The 26,974-nt window shown below is 47.0% G+C and overlaps 1 protein-coding gene across 1 annotated transcript; it reads right to left on the bottom strand.

Annotated features, from left to right (window-relative positions):
* Positions 1–1,889: 1,889 nt before the first annotated feature.
* Positions 1,890–26,216, bottom strand: LOC147113275 (fibroblast growth factor 8-like). The gene is made up of 5 exons (XM_085994004.1): positions 26,185–26,216; positions 26,001–26,037; positions 24,766–24,943; positions 6,037–6,143; positions 1,890–2,171 (listed from the first exon to the last, which is right to left on the bottom strand). Exons 1-5 carry the CDS (start codon positions 26,214–26,216, stop codon positions 1,890–1,892), a joined length of 636 nt encoding a protein of 211 aa, XP_085850130.1.
* Positions 26,217–26,974: the final 758 nt, after the last annotated feature.

Here is a 26,974-nt window from a genome sequence, read left to right on the forward strand (position 1 = left end):
CGCAATTGTACTCCATACAAATTTTAAAGCTATTTACAGCCAAAGGTATTTGGTCTCATTGTGAATGTATGGACGCTTGCTGCTGTATGCAACATTTAATCCCTCGACTTTGTTGAAGGAAGTGTCTGATTTGGGTAATAACGCAAAGAAGTCAATCTCAAACAGTGTTGAAAAGTGTAGGATTTATAAACAGAGCCTCTCAGCAGGTAGCATTGACCAGCTATCTTGGTCAAAGTCACCAGTCTCTTCAAACTAATCGAGCTGGGTTTCTCGGAGTAACTGCGCCTGTCTGATTCTAGGCCTATTGATGTGTGCATCTATCTGGGGGAGGATTTCAACTCTTCATTAATATGTGGAATTGTAAATTCGAGTACAAAGAATATGTTCATGATTTTGTTAAAGACAAGAGAAGGAAACTTTCCCCAACTTATTATACTGGAAGATTTACATATTTATCTGTCTATTCATCTGTCTGTCCGTTTCTCTATCTATCTATCTCTATCTGTCTGTCTGTCTGTCTATTAAACTATCTATCTACCCACCCCAGTGTGATAGAAGTATTTAACTTTATATACATATATCTGCCTCTTTTTAATTGTAACGGTGTCCCCTTGTCACTCTTTTCTATATGTTCTTCTAAAAAGTGAATTTAGAATAGATATTATTAAGTGATAACTGGAATGATCCACCAAACAGGTAATAGAGGCGAAAGTATAGGAGGGTTGTTCAATATACAATAAGATTCCATGATGAGAGAGTTAGTGTACAGGTGGGACAGTACTTGATGGGCATCAATGGGCCGAATGGCCTTTCCCGTCCCTTAACCTCTTTCTCCCTTTCTATTTCTCTCATTCTCTTCAGTTTCTTTTTTCTCATTATTTTCTTTTTCTACTCGCTGCCCCTCTTTTTCTTTCTCTTTCTGCTTCCCTCTCTACCTGGGTTTTTTCCTCTCTGCTTTTTTCCTCGCTGCGCTCTCTTGGTTTCTCTTACTGCGGGTGTATTTTGTATCTCACACTGACAACAATCCCTGGCATCCAGTGCTTTCTTTGTTACAGTGACATCACACAGAAATTGCTTTCTGTATTCTAATACAAATTTAATACAGTTCTTAAATAAATATTTTCAGCATTAAAAATTATTTTACACAAATCTCCAAAAAAAATTGAATACAAAAAGAAGTTATGCCAGTCTCTTGGCAACGATACAGTGTTTTACTAAAATAGGTAATAAAGCAAATGAACAAAGTATTAAAAAGACAGTCAGAGGTGAGTTTATAATCCTTTGCTGTGTGTAGGTCTCTTCTGAGATTCAGTAAATACAGTTGGACAGTGAATGACTGATAATAACAACATCCAGGGAGAGAGTTGGAGGGCTAACCCCAGGTAGGGCAGATGTATTTTCGGTAAGTTCCTTGGCGAGTCACTCTCCTGGACATCACTCTCAAGTGAACACGTTCCAAAAGCAGCATTTGAAGAGGAAGATGGAAGAATAAAAGTGAAGAGTTCTCGCTTTTGTTCTTCCACTCCAATATCTAACTAACTCATTATATACATGATACCAGGCGCATGCCCCTCATCTCAACTCAGGGGTCGATCAGGTGAGCAGTGAGCAGCTTGGGCTGAGGGTTTGGAGTCGGAATGGTTTCCCTTTCTCTGTCACACATTCCCTGTGTGTCCTTGTCCTCTCTGGCGCCATCTCTGAAGAGTATTTTAACTCTACTTCTGGCTGCGGTTCTTTTGCCGAACGCCTGGTGGTATAGTCTCATTGGTTGGAGTTGAGTAGAAAAATAAAGCATCTCATTTATTTATTAAAAAAAAACTGGAGCCAGTTCATCGATGATTTGCTGTAATTGTTATTGGCCAGAGATGATGTTGGGTCGGTGGCTGTCTCTACCGAGGCCTGGAGTGTCTGGTGCGCTTAGTCCTGCTGGAGAAAGGGTAGTTGATGAACTCGAAGTGTCTGTGCGTGTCCAAGGAGGACAGGTGGCCCTTGGGCAACCTCTTCATGAAGTGTACCTCCCTCTGGTGCTGCCTGGTCTTGGAGCCTTTCCTGGGTCTCCCTTTCCGGGTGAAAGCCATGAACCAGCCCTCGTACTTGGCATTCTGCAAGGCGGTGTAGTTGTTCTCCAGGACAATCTCGGTGAAGACACAATCCTTGCTCTTCCCGCTTCGCTGCACAGAGAAACAGGACAATAAATACATGTTTGATTCAGGCTCACTTCCAATGAATAGCAAAATACTGCGGATGCTGGAAATCTGAAATAACAACAGAAAACGCTGGAAAAGCTCAGCAGGTCAGGCAGCATCTCTCTCCACAGATGTTGCCTGGCCTGCTAAGTTTTTCCAGCGTGTTCTGTTGTTATTTCACTTCCAACGAATGCGTGCTCAGATCAGTTCCAATGTCTTGTGTGCGTTGCTTTTTTTAAAGAAAAAATTGAAGATGAAAAGTATTTTTTTTAATAACTTAAAGACTTTGGTAGACCCCGATAGATTGCTATCGATTAGTATTGGCCAGGAATGGACAGAGGTGATCTCGCTATTGGCTCCAGGCTTGCGAAAAAAAACCTAACAATGACTGAATCAGAAAGAGTGAGAGAGAGAGCGGGTAGGATAGACAAAGAGACAGAAAGGGGGACATTAAAAGAGAGGGCTAGAGAAAGAAACAGAACGAAGGAGGGAGAAGGAATTAGAGTGAATTTCATTGCTAGGGGGATAGAATATAAAAATAGGGAGGTATTGCTTCAGTTGTACAAGGTAGTGGTGAGACCGCACCTGGAATACTGCATACAGTTTTGGTGTCCATACTTAAGAAAGGACATACTTGCTCTCGAGTCAGTACAAAGAAGGTTCACTCGGTTAATCCCGGGGATGAGGGGATGGACATATGAGGAGAGGTTGAGTAGATTGGGACTCTACTCATTGGAGTTCAGAAGAATGAGAGGCGATCTTATTGAAACATATAAGATTGTGAAGGGGTTGGATCGGGTGTATGTGGGGAGGATGTTCCCGATGATGGGTGAAACTAGAACTAGGGGGCATAGTCTTAGAATAAGGGGCTGCTCTTTCAAAACTGAGATGAGGAGGAACTACTTCACTCAGAGGGTGGTAGGTCCATGGAATATGCTGCCCCAAAAAGCTGTAGAAGCTACATCATTACATAAATTTAAAACAGAAATAGACAGTTTCCTAGAAGTAAAGGGAGTTAAGGGTTTCGGGGAGCGGGCAGGAATTTGGACATGAGTCTAGGTTCGGATCGGTCATGGCCCTGTGGGTAGCGGAGCGGGCCCAGGGGCTGTGTAGCCTGATCCTGCTCCTATTTCGTGTGTCTAATTCTGTTAGATTCAGGAGATGGTTCTGTGATAGTGGATTGGCGGTTAGGATCAGATCAGCCATGATCTTATTGAATGGCGGAGCAGGCTCGAAGGGCCGATTGGCCTACTCCTGCTCCTATTTCTTATGTTCTTATGTAAATACAGAGACAGAAAGGAGAGATGTAAAGAGAGTGAATTAAAAGAGATAGAGAAAGAGACAGAAAGGGAGATATATCGAGTGAATTGAGAGAGAGAGAGAGAAAAGAGAGAGAAAAGAAAAGTAAGATTTTTTTAAAGAACAGACAGAATTAGAGGACATGTGGCCCGTTGTGTTTGGGACTTGCTGTCTTGGTCCCTGAGAGGTTAATGAGTGAATGGCAGGGTAGGTGTGCGAAATGTACAAACATTCTTGACCCACGAAGTGTTGAACCAGCGGCCCCTCCGTGTATCAGATCCCCATCTGCGATGTAAGCACCCCCTCCCCAGCCTGTGTGCACGGCCCAGTCCTGGGCACTGTGAATTTACAAGTTGTCACAAGGAATAATATCACCTCCTCAACAGACAGATGGCGGAGCGAGCGGGGGGCGCGGGGCTCCCGCACATGTGTGCCTGCTATTGGTGGCGGTGGCGCTGCAAGGACCCGGCACTCAGCTCGTCGATGTGACACAGAATTAGACAAGTGGAAGGGGGAGAGCGGCAGGCCCTCACTCCAGCCCAACACAACCCTTCCAATCAACCTTCAGATCCCAGCACCAGACACAAAGTCAGCCCTGGAAATGCTGATGTCCCTTAATATTTAATGCACTATAGAAACAAACAGATGGGCAATAGAATTATATATAGCCACATATATTATATATAATTATTTTATTTATCGATCTATCCGGCTATCGTGGCTATGATCATTAATATAAAATGTTAATTATAATTATTTTATATATGTAATGTCATACACATATATTCCAAACCAGATTAACATTCTGAGTATTTATCTCCATATAAATCACTTTATATAATAAACAGCTGTTTGGAATAATCTATGTGTACAGAAGTCTAACCATCATACGGTCAGAATGAATTATTTTATTGATAACTCGAGTTTGAATCCCCTATACTGTTAATGGACGGGTGTTTCCTCTTGAACTGGAGGGTTGAGTCTGGGACCTCTGGGCAGTCGGGCAGTTTCCACTGTCTATCTGTGTCAGTATGGGGAGTTGGGGAATGTTTAAAACCCCCACCCCAGTCAGGGAGGAAGCGGGACCCTCCCCATCTCTGCGGGTCAGTCGCAGCTTTCAGTTTACAATTCAATTTTAATCCCGTGCATTAGTAAAGATCGAGGTTGGGCGAGAGGGCGAATAAAGGAACGTCAGTAAGTGGGGTTAAGATTCTCAATAAGTGGGGTTAAGATTCATGGGCATTAGGGCCACGGTTTTAACACAGACTGCAATATTCCTGTTGGGGGAAAGCGCCTGAATCTCAGGTGGGATCGACTAACCGTCTTTATGCAATCATTTAAAGTGCTAAAGATTGGGAGCCAGGGATGGGACGAGAAGAGGCGGCTGATTCTGCAGCCAGCTTTCTCGTCCCACTTCCTTAATCAATCACCTAACCTCAGCGGGAAAACCCTCTGCTGATGTGAGAGAGCCTGCGCCCTAATGCAAAGGTCTAATAACACAGTCTACAATAAAAAGGACAGATCAAAATCTGTGTGTTGGCAGCAGTGTGTCATTCCGGGCTCGGAGCACCCACAGTGCAGCATCCTTCCAGCCGACTCATTCAAACTTACCTTTACTCTTTTGTACCACTTTCTGCTACTTGTGTCTTACCCTCCCTTACCTTGACTTTTTTTGTGACTATTTTCTTCTTCCATTTCTGTCTCACTGTCTGTCTCTCTGTTAGGGGTTGGCCATTTAGGACTGAGATGAGGAGAAATTTCTTCACTCAGAGGGTGGTGAATCTTTGGAATTCTCTACCCCAGTCCCCTGTGGAGGCTCAGTCGTTGAGTATATTCAAGGCTGAGAGCGATAGATTTTTGGATATTAAGGGAATCAAGGGATATGGGGATGGGGCGGGAAAGTGGAGTTGAGGTCGAAGATCAGCCATGATCGTATTGAATGGGGGAGCAGGCTCGAGGGGCCGAATGGCCGACTCCTGCTCTTATTTCTTATGTTCTTACTGTTTCTCTCTCTCCTGCTTATCTCACTGTCTTTCTTTCTCTTACCTAAGTCTCTTTTGTTTTTCTCACTCTATTTCTCCCTCTCTCACTATCTGCCTCCCCTTCACTTCTCTTTCTTTCTTACTGTCTCATTAACTTTTCCTCCCCCTTACTCACGATTACATTTTCTCTCTGTTCCCATTTCGAACGATTACTATTTCTCTCAATTTATCTTTTTCTGTCCCTGCTTCGATCTATTTTGCTTCACTTTCTATTCCTTCCTTCACCTCTGTTTCTCTGTCTCCCAATTACCGTTCTCTGCGTCTGTCTCACTATCTTTCCTTCTGTACTCTCTATTCCTGTTTCTCTCTTGTCCTGAAATTGCATTGTGTAATCATAGAATCATAGAAATTTACGGCACAGAAGGAGGCCATTTGGCCCATCGTGTCTGTGCCGGCCGACAACGAGCTCTCCGGCCTAATCCCCACACCTAACCCCCACCCCGTTTCCAAATCTGGTACAGTGTTGTTTGGAGAGAAGGTTTCACCGCCACTCTCACATTAACCCTTACCTTTCCGATCAGTTTTCCTCGCTTGTTCATGCAGATGTAAAACCCAGACTCAGCTCCCTTGATGCGGACTCTGCTCCCGAAGGTGTCGGTCTCCACAATCAGTTTGGCTGCATTGGAAACAAAGGGATGGAGCAGTGAGTCTTTGATCAGCAAGCATTTTTTATTTTTACATTCATGGTGTAAGCAATCCCCTCTCATCCTGTTATAACACGGGTCCCAGATTGCTACACAACATGACTGTTAACAGACCCAGACTAAGTTTCACTGTTAGTTCAGTGCCAAGAGTCTTAGGAAGAAGAAAGTGGGCCGATTTCTGTACTCATCAAAGGTGAGGAATGTTAGTGCTGGAGAATGGAATACTTTTCCTCATTCACCTACCAAGCATCATCAAATGCTCCCAGGGCAGGTACAGCATGGGTTAGACACAGAGTAAAGATCCCTCTACACTATCCCATCAAACACTCCCAGGGCAGGTACAGCACGGGTTAGATACAGAGTAAAGCTCCCTCTACACTGTCCCATCAAACACTCCCAGGGCAGGTACAGCACGGGTTAGATACAGAGTAAAGCTCCCTCTACACTGTCCCATCAAACACTCCCAGGGCAGGTACAGCACAGGTTAGATACAGAGTAAAGCTCCCTCTACACTGTCCCATCAAACACTCCCAGGGCAGGTACAGCACAGGGTTAGATACAGAGTAAAGCTCCCTCTACACTGTCCCCTCAAACACTCCCAGGGCAGGTACAGCACGGGTGGGATGTACAATAAAGCTCCCTCGATACTGTCTCTAACAATGTGCAATGTGTTTCAACCCCAACCTCAGAACGCCACTCCTTATTGCACAGATGTGACATTTTCATTTCTCACATCAGTAATCTCTGTGGAGTCTCTGAGCATGTCTGACAATGGTAGTGGCAGATTAGTGGCCATTCTGTGCTATGACCCCAATGGCCAGAAGCACCAGGACTGAGACTTCCAAACCCCCCCCCCCAAATATAGGAAACTGAAATTGCTGGAAACACTCAGCAGGTCAGACATAACAAAAATTTAAAAGTAGCAATGCTAAGAATGAGAAGAGGTCTTTTCTTCCCATCAAGCTGCTCATATGAATGGATAAGGGCAATTCATTAAATATATTCAAGAAGGAGTTAGATATATTTCTTAAGGCTAAAGGGATCAAGGGATATGGGGAGAAAGCAGGGACAGGGTACTGAATTTGGATGATCAGCCATGATCTCATTGAATGGCGGAGCAGGCTCGAGGGGCCGAATGGCCTACTCCTGCTCCTAGCTTCGATGTTTCTATGTTTCTATAACAGAGTTAACATTTCAGGTGCGGACCCTTCATCTAAAGGTCTACATCTGAAAAGCTAACACATCCGTTCTCTCCACAGATGCTGCCTGACCTGCTGAGTGTTTCCAGCAATTTCTGTTTTGGTTTGGAGACTTCTTAAACTCATTTCATGCAGGGCCATTACAGGCAGATCTGAACCCAGGTCCCTGAGCTGAAAAGATGGTCTGACTGCACCGTCCAGTGTAGGTGGTGCAATCCAGGAACACACCAGGCTCTCTAAGTTCTCATCTTCATGGGCCACATAAATACATACCATGAGGCCTTGAGGCCACATATAAAGAGACATGGAACTTAATGAGAACACGGTACTAAGAGCACCAAAAAAAAATCCAACCCCTCAAATAGGAGAAGCAGCAAATAAGAAACAAGTTGTCTCCTCTTTGAGGGTCATAGTGCCAGGGCTCGGGTCCTACGACCATAGTTTGAATGCCCCTTCAGCAATACATCACAGGATTCAGGTGGTTTGTAAGCAGCATCACACACAGGCAGCAGTGTGTTACCCTGCAGTACAATATCAAGTTATTAAATATAAAGAAAAGAAATAACTTGTATTTATGTAGCACCTTTCACAACCTCAACAACAACAATAACTTGTATTTATATAGAGTCCTAGAGTCATATGGCACAGAAGGAGGCCAATCGGCCCATCGAGTCCGTGCCGGCTCTCTGTAGAGCAATCCAGTCAGTCCCATTCCCCCGCTCTATCCCCGTAGCCCTGCAAGTTTATTTCCCTCAAGTGCCTATCCAGTCTCCCCTTGAAAACATTGAGTGTCTCCGCTTCCACCACTTCCGTCGGCAGCGAATTTGACGTGGTAAAATGTCCCAAGGCGCTGCACAGGATGTCCCAAAGTGCTTTACAACCAATGACATACTTTTGAAGTGTTTTCAGTGTCCTAATGTAGGAAACACGGCAACCAATTTTGCGCATGGCCAGATCACACAAACTACAGTGAGATAATGACCAGATAACCTGTTTTAGTGATGTTGGTTGAGGGATAAATATTGGCCAAAAGACTTATGGGCAAAGCTTCAGCAATTTATCAATCTGAACCGTGTCCTTGAAATACGCTCCAGCCCATGTTAAGCTCCATATGTGAAGCTCACCAATGAACTGAGTTTCAGCTTTATTGCTACTGTGTTATTCCTTCCTCTGCTGAAGCAGTTGACTGTCTTGTTGGGACACCATGGGTGGCAGTCACTTAGTTACCTGGGTGTGATTTATGGCTGACTGCTTGACTGTGGAGGACACCAGAGCCAAGGCTGATACTGTCCTCACCTGATGTCCACACACATGCTCCATCTGCCACAACCAACACAGCACGCACTGGAGGTCCAACCTGTATGGCTCAGAGACAGTGTCTTTACTACAATGCCACTGGAGAAGCAGTGGGTTACTGGTCATGAAGGCAGTGATAGACAACAGGTTGTGTGGTTGCACTAGCTTGTTGTGTCAGACATTGCTTGGGTGTCAGCCTTGGCTCAGTGGGCAGTACTCTCGCCTCTGATCCATTAGATTGGGGGTTTACGTTCCTTTACAGAGATTGAGCATGCAGTTCTAGGCTGACACTCTCAGTGCAATACTGAAGGAGTGCTGCACTGTCAGAGGTGCAAGCTTTTGGATGAGACGTTAAACTGAGGCCCGGTCTGCCCTCTCAGGTAGATGTAAAAGTTCCCATGGCACTATTCGAAGAAGAGCAGGGGAGTTCTCCTTGGTGTCCAAGCCAATATTTAGTCTGTAACTGATATCACTAAAACAGATTATCTGATCTTTATCACATTACTGTTTGTGGGACCGTGATGTGAACAGATTGGCCACCATATTTCCTACATTACAACAGTGACTACACTTCAAAATTACTTCATTGGCTGTAAAGTGCTTTGGGAAATCAAGATAGGCCCGATATGAATGTAAGTTCTTTCTTCCAGGTGATTTCAGCCCCTGTGTATATTATAGAGAATAGCAGCCCCTGTGTATATTATAGAGAATAGCAGCCCCTGTGTATATTATAGAGAATAGCAGCCCCTGTGTATATTATAGAGAATAGCAGCCCCTGTGTATATTATAGAGAATAGCAGCCCCTGTGTATATTATAGAGAATAGCAGCCCCTGTGTCTATTATAGAGAATAGCAGCCCCTGTGTATATTATAGAGAATAGCAGCCCCTGTGTATATTATAGAGAATAGCAGCCCCTGTGTACATTACAGGGAATAGCAGCTCCTGTGTATATTATAGAGAATAGCAGCCACTGTGTATATTATAGGGAATAGCAGCCCCTGTGTATATTACAGAGAATAGCAGCTCCTGTGTATATTATAGAGAATAGCAGCCCTTGTGTATATTACAGGGAATAGCAGCCCCTGTGTATATTACAGGGAATAGCAGCTCCTGTGTATATTATAGAGAATAGCAGCCCCTGTGTATATTACAGGGAATAGCAGCCCCTGTGTATATTATAGAGAATAGCAGCCCCTGTGTATATTATAGAGAATAGCAGCCCCTGTGTATATTATAGAGAGTAGCAGCCCCTGTTTATATTATAGAGAATAGCAGCCCCTGTGTATATTATAGAGAATGGCAGCCCCTGTGTATATTATAGAGAATAGCAGCCCCTGTGTATATTATAGGGAATAGCAGCCCCTGTGTATATTATAGAGAATAGCAGCCCCTGTGTATATTATAGAGAATAGCAGCCCTTGTGTATATTATAGAGAATAGCAGCTCCTGTGTATATTATAGAGAATAGCAGCCCCTGTGTATATTATGGGGAATAGCAGCCCCTGTGTATATTACAGAGAATAGCAGCCCCTGTGTATATTATAAAGAATAGCAGCCCCTGTGTATATTATAGAGAATAGCAGCCCCTGTGTATATTATAGAGAATAGCAGCCCCTGTGTATATTATAGGGAATAGCAGCCCCTGTGTATATTATAGAGAATAGCAGCCCCTGTGTATATTATAGAGAATAGCAGCCCCTGTGTATATTATAGGGAATAGCAGCCCCTGTGTATATTATAGAGAATAGCAGCCCCTGTGTATATTATAGAGAATAGCAGCCCCTGTTTATATTATAGAGAATCGCAGCCCCTGTGTATATTATAGAGAATGGCAGCCCCTGTGTATATTATAGGGAATAGCAGCCCCTGTGTATATTATAGAGAATAGCAGCCCCTGTGTATATTATAGAGAATAGCAGCCCCTGTGTATATTATAGAGAATAGCAGCCCCTGTGTATAATATAGGGAATAGCAGCCCCTGTGTATATTATAGGGAATAGCAGCCCCTGTGTATATTATAGAGAATAGCAGCCCCTGTGTATATTATAGGGAATAGCAGCCCCTGTGTATATTATAGGGAATAGCAGCCCCTGTGTATATTATAGAGAATAGCAGCCCTGTGTATATTATAGGGAATAGCAGCCCCTGTGTATATTATAGAGAATAGCAGCACCTGTGTATATTATAGGGAATTGTGGCTTTTATGTATAGATTAAAGCTGTAATCCTTTCTAACAGTTCAGGTAAGGTTATAATTCAAGACAGCAAGGTACACGTGTGTGGACGTTGGATAAGGACAGGGTAGGACTCAACTGTGTTGCTCCAAATTCAAATAGCTTCTGATAATCACTATCTTGGTTTATGAAGAATTGGGATTCATCAACTGTGGTAGAGGAGGGGTAGAATTAAAAGAAAAATATAATTTAATGGATGACTTGTTTCTCCAGTTTCCTGTCTTCTCCCCGAAGACCCTGACTCTTTCTGAAGTGTGCATTCTTCAGGTACTTCACCCAAGTGGCCATTTTTCCTGTTTGATTGTGTTCAGTCTGAAGATATCATTATCAAGCCCAGTCCTATCATCTACTGACATCGGCACACACATACTTTGTGGCACGAAGCAGGTAATAGTGATTGGCAGTGGCAGTGTTCTAAGGAACACTAAGGACAACTGTTGGTCATCTAACGGTACCCCAGCTGAAGTCAGCTAATTGAACATAGAGCAGGAATCACACCTGTCACATTCCTGGTCTGTATGGCAGGCCAATTATCATAGAAATCATTCAGCACAGAAGGAGGCCATTCGGCCCATCGTGCCTGTGCCAGCTGTATGAAAGAGCGATCCCATTAGTCCCACTCCCCCCTGCTCTTTCACCACAGCCCTACAACTTCTTTCCTTTTCAATTAGCCAATATTTTTAAACATTCCTGTGTCTTCATTATCTTACTGCAGTGAAATAGGGATAACATGAATTTAAAAAGAAGCAATACTGGGAATGAGAAGTAATCATATCTTCCCATCCAGCTGCTTGTATGAATGCTCGGATGTTGCATTATCCCACTCAATGGTACAATATCCCACCCAATGATACAATATCCCACCCAATGATACAATATCCCACTCAATGGTACAATATCCCACCCAATGATACAATATCCCACCCAATGATACAATATCCCACCCAATGATACAATATCCCACTCAATGGTACAATATCCCACCCAATGATACAATATCCCGCCCAATGATACAATATCCCACCCAATGATACAATATCCCACCCAATGATACAATATCCCACTCAATGGTACAATATCCCACCCAATGATACAATATCCCACTCAATGGTACAATATCCCACCCAATGATACAATATCCCACCCAATGATACAATATCCCACCCAATGATACAATATCCCAACCAATGGTACAATATCCCACTCAATGTTACAATATCCCACTCAATGGTACAATATCCCACTCAATGGTAAATATCCCACCCAATGGAACAATATCCCACCCAATGATACAATATCCCACCCAATGGTACAATATCCCACCCAATGATACAATATCCCACCCAATGATACAATATCCCACCCAATGATACAATATCCCAACCAATGGTACAATATCCCACCCAATGGTAAAATATCCCACTCAATGTTACAATATCCCACTCAATGGTACAATATCCCACTCAATGGTAAATATCCCACCCAATGGAACAATATCCCACTCAATGATACAATATCCCACTCAATGGTACAATATCCCACCCAATGGTACAATATCCCACCCAATGGTACAATATCCCACCCAATGATAAAATATCCCACCCAATGGTACAATATCCCACCCAATGGTACAATATCCCACCCAATGATACAATATCCCACCCAATGGTACAATATCCCACCCAATGGTAAAATATCCCACTCAATGGTACAATATCCCACTCAATGGTACAACATCCCACTCAATGGTACAATATCCCACCCAATGGAACAATATCCCACTCAATGGTACAATATCCCACTCAATGGTACAATATCCCACCCAATGATACAATATCCCACCCAATGGTACAATATCCCACTCAATGGTACAATATCCCACCCAATGGAACAATATCCCACCCAATGATACAATATCCCACCCAATGATACAATATCCCACTCAATGGTACAATATCCCACCCAATGGTACAATATCCCACTCAATGGTACAATATCCCACCCAATGGAACAATATCCCACACAATGATACAATATCCCACCCAATGGAACAATATCCCACCCAATGATACAATATCCCACCCAATGATACAATATCCCACCCAATGGTACAATATCCCACACAATGATACAATATCCCACTCAATGATACAATATCCCACCCAATGATACAATATCCCACCTAATGATACAATATCCCACCCAATGGTACAATATCCCACGCAATGATACAATATCCCACCCAATGGTACAATATCCCACTCAATGGTACAATATCCCACCCAATGGAACAATATCCCACCCAATGGAACAATATCCCACTCAATGATACAATATCCCACTCAATGGTACAATATCCCACCCAATGGTACAATATCCCACCCAATGGAACAATATCCCACCCAATGGAACAATATCCCACTCAATGATACAATATCCCACCCAATGATACAATATCCCACCCAATGGTACAATATCCCACTCAAGGGAACAATATCCCACTCAATGGTACAATATCCCACCCAATGGAACAATATCCCACCCAATGGAACAATATCCCACTCAATGATACAATATCCCACCCAATGGTAGAATATCCCACTCAATGGTACAATATCCCACCCAATGGAACAATATCCCACCCAATGGAACAATATCCCACTCAATGATACAATATCCCACCCAATGATACAATATCCCACCCAATGGTACAATATCCCACTCAATGGAACAATATCCCACTCAATGGTACAATATCCCACCCAATGGAACAATATCCCACCCAATGGTACAATATCCCGCTCAATGGTACAATATCCCACCCAATGGTACAATATCCCACCCAATGGAACAATATCCCACTCAATGGTACAATATCCCACCCAATGGTACAATATCTCACCCAATGGTACAATATCCCACCCAATGGAACAATATCTCACCCAATGGTACAATATTCCACCCAATGGTACAATATCCCACCCAATGCTACAATATCTCACCCAATGGTACAATATCCCACCCAATGGAACAATATCCTACCCAATGGTACAATATCCCACCCAATGGTACAATATCTCACCCAATGATACAATATCTCACCCAATGGTACAATATCCCACCCAATGGAACAATATCCCACCCAATGGTACAATATCTCACCCAATGACACAATATCTCACCCAATGGTACAATATCCCACTCAATGATACAATATCCCACCCAATGGAACAATATCCCACCCAATAGTACAATATCCCACTCAATGGTACAATATCCCACCCAATGATACAATATCTCACCCAATGGTACAATATCTCACCCAATGGTACAATATCCCACCCAATGGTACAATATCCCACCCAATGATACAATATCTCACGCAATGGTACAATATCCCACCCAATGATACAATATCCCACCCAATGATACAATATCTCACCCAATGGTACAATATCTCACCCAATGGTACAATATTCCACTCAATGATAAAATATCCCACCCAATGATACAATATCCCATCCAAAGATATAATATCCCACCCAGTGATACAGTGGGCTGACTTTAACTACCGGTGGAGAACAGGTGGGCATTGGGCAGAACATGCCCACAGCCGGCCCATTCTTGCTGACAAGATGCCCAGGAAATATCTAATTGGCGCTGACATTTCATATAGGCAGGTTAATGTATCACACAGCATGATGTCAACCCATTAGTTCGTCATTCTGTCATCAATTTAAGCTTCTCTCCTGCAACTCAAACTTGCCTGACTCACTTTGATAATAATGTACAGATTCAGCCCTCCCTCAAACAGGTGGCAGTTTTTTTCTCCTGCACGTCACGACAGCCTTATCCTACCAGATATTCTTTTCTCCTCTAAAAGGTCAGCCTGTAATTGAACACAGACACTGGAAGGATTGGGTTGAGCTGTCATTGAAAACCTGGCTTCTGGGAATCACACAAGAGGGAATCAGGCTCCCATAGGATATCTAAACTCTTGTCTAAAAGGCTCAGCTGATCTAACTGTCCTCTGCCTCTGTATGAAATGTAAGGGCCTAATCTGAGTGAGATGCAAACACTGTCTTTTTTTTGGTATATTAAGGACAAAGCAAGAGGGCACAGCCTGGGCCAGCTGTAGCGAGGACCACCTCCAACTCCCCCAAGAGCACAGAAAGACTTGGAGAAATTATACTGGAATGTCAGGGGGTTGGGAACAGCTATCTCACAGCCTCATGAATGTTTCAGTAAACCTGCTCCAAAACCCGGTGCTTGAACCTCTGTGTCGAGGGGACAGAGCTCCAGGTAGCACTACAGCCTGGGAGAAAGGTTCACAGGCAGGAGGAGCTGGACATAAAGCTTCACCATAGGGTGGCCAACCCTCCAGGACTGTCCTGAGTCTCCAGGAATTAAAGCTTCATCTCCCAGACACTGCTGTGAGCAACACTCGGGAGCAAAATTGTGTTTTTATTTTCATTTTTTTAAAACTCTTTTGTTTATTAGTTACAAAATATATATTGGATATGGACAAAGAAGGCTGTCTTACTAGGTGGGGTGGTAGGAGGTAGGAGGTCGTATGATGAAACCCCCAGGAATACGCCCAACCAGAGTTTGTAACCCGACTTCACCACTAGCAATCTGCGCAGACCTTTTGGACTGATGTAGTGACAGCAATGACAAATCAGTGCAATAAATTATAAAAGAAAGTAAAATCTTGTAATTATACAGTTCCTTTCATGACCTCAGGACGTCCCAAATTGTGTCACAGCCAATGAAGTACTTTTTGAAATGTAGTCATTGTGGTAATGTAGGAAACGCGGCAGCCAATTTGCGCACAGCAAGCTCCCACAAAAAGCAATGAACAATTATGCAATTTTAGTGATGTTGGTTGAGGGATAAATATTGGCCCAGGATACCAGGGAGAACTCCCCCTGCTCTCCTTCAAAAAATTCCATGGGGTCTTTTACATTCACCTGAGAGGGCGGACAGGGCTTCAATTTATCGTCTCATCTGAAAGACGGCAGCTCCGACAGTACAGCATTCCCTCAGTACTGCACTGGCATGTCAACCAAGATTATGTGCTCAAGTCTCTGAAGTGGGACTCAAACTCACAACCTTCTGACTTAGTAAGTCAAGAGTGCTACTTACTGAGTCACAGCTGGCACTTCACATATAAGACACCCCTGACAGGCAACAGATACTATGGAGTATGATGTAAAGTGAAATCTCTACTGGAACTCTGCTTGACTAATGAACCAGTTCATTAATTATATCTATGTACAATATTATAAAAGGCTGGTCTAAACTGTCACGGTCAGAAGCTTTAGCCATCCCAATTCGCAAATTTTCAATCTTTTTTGTTTGTTAACATAGGCTGTGTGATTTCTCTTTTTCATAGAAATATTTAGCTTCCCAAACACAGATGTGTTCTCCAGCTCTGTTTTACAGAACTCTAACTGGGAATAGATGCATGCCTCTGTTTTAAGCAACGTTCTGAATCTGGAGCAGGTTGCTGGTGTAACATTCCATTGTGTGGAAGACCCACTTCAGCCTGGTTCATACAGAACCTAATAGGGCTAAAGTCACACATGCGCACACACATAAATATATGTATATATACACTCCACACACACTCAAATCTATGCACACATTGAACAGTATAGATAAAGAAAATCTCTATTTCAAGATAGGCCAAGGCACTAAGGGCGCACTCACATTATAACTGTTGTGTTAGTATGAAGTAGTATCACTTCACACTAATGCTGCAGTTATAGTGTAAATGCAGCTTGACCCCAGTGTCGGGGCCTGGCCTGTCACTGGAACCAAGTGGACCTGAGACTCCCTAAAGGCGGCAGTCTCATTCTACTTTACTTGGGAGTCTGGGCCTCTACACCCGATTTATGCTCTGCACTGCCGCTAAACGTCTCAAGTGTGAATGAACCAGAATAGGCTGATAGGCGGAAGAGGACTGATGTTGGGAAGAATTTTTTTATATGAAGAGAGATAAACACTTGGACTGGTTTTCCAAGTAAGTTAGGGGAAGTGAAAATCTTCAACTCATTGAAGAGGCAGCTAGACGAGGTGATGGGGAATGTAATTTTTTAAATTCTGTGTGGATGATCTAAGATGTGCCGATTGACTGCGTTATCTGAAATTACTTGCAATCTTGTGATATTCACACACACAGACACTTGCAACACATAAATATCCACTGGCACATATTCAGACACTCACACCAGTATACTCACACATACTCTTATATACATACTTAGGGTGCTGTTCTACTGCCCTTACTCATTACCCACTGTCTGTGGAGAGCTAAATACAGCTGGCAGGCTGGAGTTATACCCACACCCAGGTAAAGTAAACCATAAAAGAGCTCCATGGCTGTATTTGCCAAGTTCTGCTCGTGCGGTGTAAGCTTTTATTGTCAGGAGCATCTGTCTTTTAATAACATTAGAAAAATTCCACCACTTGTACAAAGTCTATTGCAGTGCTGTTCCTGGATATGTCACATCAGGCTGGAGCTATACTGCAGATAGTGCGAGTGCCATCTGATGGGAGACAGCCCCCGAGTGGGATCTCACGCCCTGTGGCTTTAGGTTGCATTTACACGACAACCGGAGCATTGGTGAGAAGCGGTTTGGCGGAGTGGCACTCCGCTTCACTCTGGGGTCCGGTTGGGCACTACATCTGGATCTACACTTCAGCAGCAGCGTCGGTGTGAATTGGTACCGCGCTACAGTTTTAGTGTAAATGCTGCCTTTGAGCGTTTCAGTCTGGGATGAGACACGGCCAATTTTGTGTCCATGCACACCTGAAATCATTCTATCTGAAAGTGGAAGTGCAGCATTAGCAATGGATTTGCTATCCTAGACCCGGAGACGATGAGTTCAAATCTCACTGGGGCAACTCAATAAATGTAACTTGCGGATTAGCACCAGGAAATAACCAGGAAAGTGGCTGAATTGTTGTCACAAACCCAACTAGTTCACTAATCGCCTTTATGGAAGGGAACCTATCACTCCTACCTGGTCTAACCCACAGGTGACTCCAGTCCCATCCGATGCCCTCTGAAGAAGACACAGTACTACCTACTCATGCCAACTAGGGATGGGCAATAAATGTAACTGTGCCAGTGTTGCCCATACCCAGAGAACAAGACAAAACCTGAAGCTTGGATATGTCTTCAGTTACCAAACTCATTTTTGTACAAAATAACTTCTGGGTTTGAAAAATGCTTAAAATAATAACGTATAAACTTCTATTTACATAAATACCCTTCTTCTCTGATTAAGAACAATCTGCATCCGCTCTGAGTTACACTTTGGCAGGTGTGTAGCTGGGACCTCTTCCTCGGAGCCCAGGACCCTAACCATTACAGCACCAGTCACTTAGCAGGAATCACCACAATCTTCAGCAAAACCATCACCAGGACCACTCATCACAATCAATCCTAGGTGGGAGAGTAAGCTGTGAGGAGGACGCAAAGAGCCTGTAAAGGGATATCGGCAGGTTAAGTGATTGGGCAAGAAGGTGGCAGATGGAGTATAATGTGGGTAAGTGTAAAATTATCCACGTTGGTAGGAAGAATGGAAAAGTAGAATATTTTTTAAAAGGTGAGAGACTAGTAAATGTTGGTATTCAGAGGGATTTGGGTTATTAGCCTGAATTGCAAGGGGGTTGGAGTATAAGAGTAAGGAAGCCTTGCTGAAATTATACAGGGCTTTGGTGAGACCACACCTGGAGTACTGGGCACAGTTTTGGTCTCCTTACCTAATGAAGGATATACTTGCCTTGGAGGCGGTGCAGCGAAGGTTGACTAGACTGATTCCTGGGATGAGAGGGTTGCCCTATGAGGAGAGATTGAGTAGATTGGGGCTATATTTTGTGGAGTTTAGAATAAGAAGTGATCTCATTAAACTATATAAAATTCTTAGAGGGCTTGACAGGGTAGATGCTGCGAGGTTGTTTCCCCCTGGCTGGAGAATCTAGAACCAGGGGTCTGTCTCAGGATAAGGGGTCGGCCATTTAGGACTGAGATGAGGAGAAATTTCTTCACTCAGAGGGTTGTGAATCTTTGGAATTCTCTGCCCCAGAGAATGCTGAGTCATTGAGTATATTCAAGGCTGAGGTCGATAGATTTTTTGGACTCTAGGGGCATCAAGGGATATGGGGATCGGTGGGAAAGTGGAGTTGAGGTAGAAGATCAGCCATGATCATATCGAATGGTGGAGCAGGCTCGAGGGGTCGAATGGCCTACTGCTGCTCCTAATTCTTATTTTATGTTCAATCACCACAGCCAAACATCTGCCAAACCCAAGCAAGTGATCATGGCAGCTATTCATCACAATCAATCACTGCAACTAATCACCACAACTGTACCCTAACTCGCACCAAGTCCCGTTCACCCATCACCCCCTGTGCTCGCTGACCAACATTGGCTCCCAGTTAAGCAACACCTCGATTAAAAAATTCTCACTTTGTTTTCAAATCCCTCCATGGCCTCGCATCCTCCCTAGCTCTGTAACCTCTGAGATCTCTGCGCTCCTCCAATTTTGGCCTCTTGCGCATCCCCGATTTTCATCGCTCCACCATTGGCGGCCGTGCCTTCAGCTGCCTGGGCCCTAAGCTCTGGAATTCCCTCCCTAAACCTCTCCATCTCTCTCCTGCTTTAAGACGCTCCTTAAGACCTACCTCTTTGACCAAGCTTTTGGTCACCTGCCCTAATATCTCTTTATGTGGCTGGGTGTCAAACTTTGTTTGATAATCGTTCCTGTGAATCGCCTTGGGACGTTTTACTATGTTTAAGGCGCTGTATAAATACAAGTTGTTGTTGTTGTACAACCGACCACAACTAATGACCACAACCATCTGCGGAAGCCATCGCCATAACCAGGACCCGAGATCGATGAAGGCCGCTGATTAAATGCCGTCAATGTTGTCTTGGGAAGGGAGCAGGCGGCAGGAGCGATTCCTTTTAATTAAATAAAGCCAGAAAGCGCCCATTAATTCGGGGGAGGGGCGGAATCAATCGATCGGTTCGGCAGTAAAGGGTTTGAGGATTGATTTAGTGGATTGCTCGCAGACACAGAGAGTGATCACAGGGGGAGAGAAATCAGCCGATGGAAAAACCCAGCGACAAGTTTCCCGACCAGTAAATTCAGGGGGGATTGCAGCTCTCTGAGCGAGGCCAGCCAGGAGGTTCGCTTCCCCCAGGGTGTAGGGGGACAGAAAAAACAAATGACATGAAACTCTTTCAGCGCGACTCACTCGCTCTCCTGTCCTTGAGCAACACATGAAACGGATTCGCTCCAGTTCACTGTGTGAATATCTCAACAGCGGCTCGGGTACAAGGAGAATGTGGAGATCAGAATTTAACATCAATGAGACACCAAACACAGAACACGGATGATTCCCCGTCTGACGGGGACACTCTCGCTGTTTGGAAGCGGTGTGATGTGGTTGTGAGACCAGGTTATTTATAGAAGCGGCCTCTGAGTCTCGGCGAGGGCAGGCGGGCCACCCGGTCGCCGTTTGATGCCTTCAGGTCTCGGGTGGGGTTGCGGGTTTTTAATCCCCCCTCCCGCCCAGTGCACTTACATCCCGAAATAACGAATGAACAGAAAATAGTTAAATATAAAAATAATCCTGGCTCAGTGCGGGAGAGCCGCTTCCAAATCACAGCTCCCAGCCAGTGTCCCTGGGTCAGATCCCGGCCAGTGTCTCTGGGTCAGATCACGGCCAGTGTCCCTGGGTCAGATCCCGGCCAGTGTCCCTGGGTCAGATCCCGGCCAGTGTCCCTGGGTCAGATCCCGGCCAGTGTCCCTGGGTCAGATCCCGGCCAGTGTCCCTGGGTCAGATCCCGGCCAGTGTCCCTGGGTCAGATCCCGGCCAGTGTCCCTGGGTCAGATCCCGGCCAGTGTCCCTGGGTCAGATCCCGGCCAGTGTCCCTGGGTCAGATCCCGGCCAGTGTCCCTGGGTCAGATCCCGGCCAGTGTCCCTGGGTCAGATCCCGGCCAGTGTCCCTGGGTCAGATCCCGGCCAGTGTCCCTGGGTCAGATCCCGGCCAGTGTCCCTGGGTCAGATCCCGGCCAGTGTCCCTGGGTCAGATCCCGGCCAGTGTCCCTGGGTCAGATCCCGGCCAGTGTCCCTGGGTCAGATCCCGGCCAGTGTCCCTGGGTAAGATCCCGGCCAGTGTCCCTGAGCCAGATCCCGGCCAGTGTCCCTGGGTCAGATCCCGGCCAGTGTCCCTGGGTCAGATCCCGGCCAGTGTCCCTGGGTCAGATCCCGGCCAGTGTCCCTGGGTCAGATCCCGGCCAGTGTCCCTGGGTCAGATCCCGGCCAGTGTCTCTGGGTCAGATCCCGGCCAGATCCCGGTCAGTTCCCGGCCAGTGTCCCTGGGTCAGATCCCGGCCAGTGTCCCTGGGTCAGATCCCGGCCAGTGTCCCTGGGCCAGATCTCGGCCAGTGTCCCTGAGCCAGATCCCGGCCAGTGTCCCTGGGTCAGATCCCGGCCAGTGTCCCTGGGTCAGATCCCGGCCAGTGTCCTTGGGTCAGATCCCGGCCAGTGTCCCTGGGTCAGATCCCGGCCAGTGTCCCTGAGCCAGATCCCGGCCAGTGTCCCTGGGTCAGATCCCGGCCAGTGTCTCTGGGTCAGTTCCGGCCAGTGTCTCTGGGTCAGATCCCAGCCAGTGTCCCTGGGTCAGATCCCGGCCAGTGTCCCTGAGCCAGTTCCCGGCCAGTGTCCCTGGGTCAGATCCCGGCCAGTGTCTCTGGGTCAGATCCCGGCCAGTGTCCCTGGGTCAGATCCCGGCCAGTGTCTCTGGGTCAGATCCCGGTCAGTGTCCCTGGGTCAGATCCCGGCCAGTGTCCCTGGGTCAGATCCCGGCCAGTGTCCCTGGGTCAGATCCCGGCCAGTGTGTCTGGGTCAGATCCCGGCCAGTGTCCCTGAGCCAGATCCCGGCCAGTGTCTCTGGGTCAGATCCCGGCCAGTGTCTCTGGGTCAGATCCCGGCCAGTGTCCCTGAGCCAGATCCCGGCCAGTGTCCCTGGGTCAGATCCCGGCCAATGTCTCTGGGTCAGATCCCGGCCAGTGTCCCTGAGCCAGATCCCGGCCAGTGTCCCTGGGTCAGATCCTGGCCAGTGTCCCTGGGTCAGATCCCGGCCAGTGTTCCTGGGTCAGATCCCGGCCAGTGTCTCTGTGTCAGATCCCGGCCAGTGTCTCTGGGTCAGATCCCGGCCAGTGTCCCTGGGTCAGATCCCGGCCTGTGTCACTGGGTCAGATCCCGGCCAGTGTCCCTGGGTCAGATCCTGGCCAGTGTCTCTGGGTCAGATCCCGGCCAGTGTCCCTGGGTCAGATCCCGGCCAGTGTCCCTGGGTCAGATCCCGGCCAGTGTCACTGGGTCAGATCCCGGCCAGTGTCCCTGGGTCAGATCCCGGCCAGTGTCTCTGTGTCAGATCCCGGCCAGTGTCCCTGGGTCAGATCCCGGCCAGTGTCCCTGGGTCAGATCCCGGCCAGTGTCCCTGGGTCAGATCCCGGCCAGTGTCCCTGGGTCAGATCCCAGCCAGTGTCTCTGGGTCAGATCCCGGCCAGTGTCCCTGGGTCAGATCCCGGCCAGTGTCCCTAGGTCAGATCCCGGCCAGTGTCCCTGGGTCAGATCCCGGCCAGTGTCCCTGGGCTAGATCCCGGCCAGTGTCCCTGGGCCAGATCCCGGCCAGTGTCCCTGGGCCAGATCCCGGCCAGTGTCCCTGGGTCAGATCCCGGCCAGTGTCCCTGGGTCAGATCCCGGCCAGTGTCCCTGGGTCAGATCCCGGCCAGTGTCACTGGGTCAGATCCCGGCCAGTGTCCCTGGGTCAGATCCCGGCCAGTGTCCCTGGGCCAGAGTTCCTGGGTCAGATCCCAACCTGGGTCAGATTCCGGCCAGAGTTTAACCCCGAGACTGACTGAGGTGACACTGAATTTGAGCATTTTTCTTTTACTGGTTCATTGCCATTCACCTCTCACTTGCGTTCCTCTCCAATCTCTCCTCACTCTCCATCTTTACACTTTCTGTTTTCCCATTTGTTTCTCTCGCTCTCGTTTCTCTGTCTTTCTTTAACTCCCCCGTTTCTTAAATTGCGCTCATTCGCGCTCTCTCGTCTATTTTCCAATCTCCGGTGTCTCTCCCTAGTCTTTCCAGTGTCTCTTCTAATCTCTCCAAATACTTTATCCAGGCTCTCTCTCTTAAGTCTCTCTCTTTCCCAGAGGCTCCCTCCTTTCCTCCAGTTTTTCTCCCTCTCCCCAGTGTCTCTCTCTCTCTCACACAACGTCTCTCTCTCCCCAGTGTCTCCCTCCCTCTCTCCAGTCTCTCTCTCTCTCTCTCCCCAGTGCCTCCCTCCCTCTCTCCAGTCTCTCTCTTTGCTCCCCCAGTGTCTCCCTCCCTCTCTCCAGTCTCTCTCTCTCTTTCTCCCGCAGTGTCTCCCTCCCTCTCTCCAGTCTCTCTCTCTCTCTCCCCAGTGTCTCCCTCCCTCTCTCCAGTCTCTCTCTCTCTCTCTCCCCAGTGTCTCCCTCCCTCTCTCCAGTCTCTCTCTCTCTTTCAATTCAATTCAATTCAATTCAAATCGCTTTATTGGCATGACAAGGTACATCTTATGTTGCCAAAGCATCAAAATACATTTATGGTTGAACACATAAACACAGATCTATTCATACAGTGTATAAACAGATATATCCCTGAGTGTATAAATATACATTCATATAATTTGTATGTACTCTTTTCTTATATTTAGTGGTTGTCCCTCTGTTTATGGCAAGCTGTAACATAGTGTGCCGCTAAGGTTACACAATTTCTCTCTTCCCCTAGTAGGTATGGGAGTTTTTGGTCGTCATTCAAATTTCTGAATTCCGGGCATATTTTTGTGAATTTTGGGTAGAAATTCTCCCTTATGCCCTGATATTTTCTACAAGCTGTGAGGAAGTGCATCTCTGTCTCCACTACTCCCTGACTGCAGTGAGAGCATATCCTGTCCTCTCTTGGTAGACTCCCCCAGTGTCTCCCTCCCTCTCTCCAGTCTCTCTCTCTCTCGCCCCCGTGTCTCCCTCCCTCTCTCCAGTCTCTCTCTCTCTCTCCCCAGTGTCTCCCTCCCTCTCCCCAGTCTCTCGCTCTCTCTCCCCAGTGTCTCCCTCCCTCTCTCCAGTCTCTCTCTCTCTCTCCGCAGTGTCTCTCTCTCTCTCTCCCCAGTGTCTCCCTCCCTCTCGCCAGTCTCTCTCTCTCTCTCCCCAGTGTCTCCCTCCCTCTCTCCAGTCTCTCTCTCTCTCTCCCCAGTGTCTCCCTCCCTCTCTCCAGTCTCTCTCTCTCTCTCCCCAGTGTCTCCCTCCCTCTCTCCAGTCTCTCTCTCTCTCTCCGCAGTGTCTCTCTCACTCTCTCCCCAGTGTCTCCCTCCCTCTCTCCAGTCTCTCTCTCTCTCTCTCTCCCCAGTGTCTCCCTCCCTCTCTCCAGTCTCTCTCTCTCTCTCCCCAGTGTCTCCCTCCCTCTCCAGTCTCTCTCTCTCTCTCTCCCCAGTCTCCCTCCCTCTCTCCAGTCTCTCTCTTTCTCCCCCAGTGTCTCCCTCCCTCTCTCCAGTCTCTCTCTCTCTCCCGTGTCTCCCTCCCTCTCTCCAGTCTCTCTCTCTCTCTCCCCAGTGTCTCCCTCCCTCTCTCCAGTCTCTCTCTCTCTCTCCCGTGTCTCCCTCCCTCTCTCCAGTCTCTCTCTCTCTCTCCCCAGTGTCTCCCTCCCTCTCTCCAGTCTCTCTCTCTCTCTCCCCAGTGTCTCCCTCCCTCTCTCCAGTCTCTCTCTCCCCCAGCATCTCTCTCTCTCTCTCTCTCGCTCTGCCAGGTTCTCTCTCTTACCGTACTTGTCCCCGTCCTCCGCCTTGGCGTTGATTTTCTTGCCCAGGACCTGCACATGTTTGCCGCTGGTGCGACTGTAGAGCTGGTAGGTGCGGATGAGCCTCCTGCTGAGCCGGTCCGTCTGCCTGGTCTGCTCCTTTACGTGCTGTGTAAAATTAGGCGGTGACTGATAGGTTACCTTTAAAGAAAATACAATATACAATACACGTGTACATTAAACCATCACAGATACAGACAGCCGCCTTCAGACCGAGGCACCGCCTGTACGGGAACTTCCCTCGGTCCAAGAATATTGCCTCCTCACTTCTATGCTTCTTTAAAATATATTTAAAAACTTTAATCAATTAACAGAAGGCTCAACCTAGGAATAGTTTCATTTCTCAGAGGACCCGGTTGTGCAAATCGTTTAATAAATTTAAAAAATGACTCGTGCCCTCCCGATGTCTCTCTCTCTGTCCTGTGGAATATTGTATTAATTGTTTATCAATGTATCTCAGTGGCTGTGTTCACTGGGCGGGTGCGCTCGGGCTGGAGGGTGTCTGGCCCCCCGGCCCGGGGCTCGGGGCAATCAGAGAGCCTGTTGCCGAGGGCGGTCTGACATCGCCATTCCTTCAGTTACACCGAGACTTCTCCCCGAGCCCGCACAATGCCGGCAATGTCTACCCGCCCGCTCAATGAGACAAACATGTGGAACAGACCGAGTCTGAAAGATGTGTCTTTCTGTGCGCCTGTCGGTCGCTCCGTACCTTCCCAATCGGTGCACTCTGCGCCCCCTCTCCCGCTCTTCCTGCAACTTTTAACCCCCACATCTACTCTCTCCGCCCTTTCACTCCATCTCTCCCTCTTTTATCCCTGTTTCTGTCCCTTCTTTCTATTTCTATTTTTCCCTCTCTTGTCTGTCTTTGTTTACTGCTCCGTGCAGTTTCTATCTTCCTCTCTCTCTCTCAGTTTCTCTTTCTCAGCCTCTCCTTCTCTTCCCCAGCCTTCCTCTCCGGGGCTCTCTCGGTGTTGGACTCCAGCCCAGCTATTCCCCCAGCCGCGTCTCCTCTCCCGGCCAAGTGTACACATCATTGTCTATTCTGACACTGAGAGCGACCCACATGCACTCAGCTTCCAGTTAAAAGCTCCCGCATCAATTTGTCACCGACCCTTTGAGAGACAAGCGATCAATATGTTCATTAAAAAAAAAATAAACACACAAATAACTGAAGGAGAAAGTAAACGAGGACACCAACCTGCGCTTGGAAGCAGAAGGCCAGGAACTGCAGGCACCTGTGAATGGACAGGGAGAGTTAGGGAGCTCTGACATTCACACTCAGGACACTCGCAAACTTTTGCAGACTTTAACAGTAACGGAATAATATTACGAATAACGAGATCTATGTTAGTAAACAATACCCGAGCCAGTCAGTAACTCACAGGTAGCTGAGGCGTGTGGAGAGAAGGCGCATCCTGGATTTTAGGTGAATCTTGTTTGTCGCAGTTTTTGTTTTACTGAATGCTTGAAGCGTCAATAACCAAAAAAAAAAATTACAGATGGTATTCCTCTAATCTGCAAAGGGGACTCCCTGGAGCCGGCTTAATCCAGAGGGTGATTCCTGACACAGGGACAGGAGGAGTGAGCGGCGGCGAGCCGGGATGGAGCCGCACCGAGGTCCCGCTGCCCTGATGTTCTCGGGGTGGGGGGGGGGGGGGGGGGGGGAGGCGGAGAATTCTGTGTGGAACCCAGTCAGAGAACTTGGAGTTGGGGGAAAAAATGGTATAAAGGGAAAGAGTCAGGTCACACAGAGAGAGAGAGAGAGAGGGACTGGTGCAGACTCGGGAGAGTGGAGGGAAGGGCAGCGGATTAATGTGGGAGCCCAGCACAGAGTGAGCACCGCATCCAGTCAATGCTGCCTCTCTCTCTCCTCTCTCTCCTCTCTCGGTTCTGTATTTTTTCTGGCAGGGATGAAGTCTCGGGGTTTTTTTTGTTGCAGACTGATCAACGCCGAGTCTCTCTCAGGGGGGAGCGGTGTCCGAGAGGTCGGCCCCCGGTATTCTGACAATGTTTCTCTGGCTCTCACAGTGTCACCGGTGGAGCCGCTTGAAGCTTCTCTTCCTGGAGGCTGTCACACCGAGTCTGTACTTGTTCCCCCTCCCCTCTTCAAATCGCCTTCTTTAAGCAGGCAGTTGATATGCAGCAAATCCGCTCTCAAGACTGTGAATTTCC

The sequence above is a fragment of the Somniosus microcephalus genome, chromosome 8, assembly GCF_052327205.1.
Source record: "Somniosus microcephalus isolate GS21.2 chromosome 8, FLI_Smic_1.0, whole genome shotgun sequence".
NCBI classification, from domain to species: domain Eukaryota; kingdom Metazoa; phylum Chordata; class Chondrichthyes; order Squaliformes; family Somniosidae; genus Somniosus; species Somniosus microcephalus.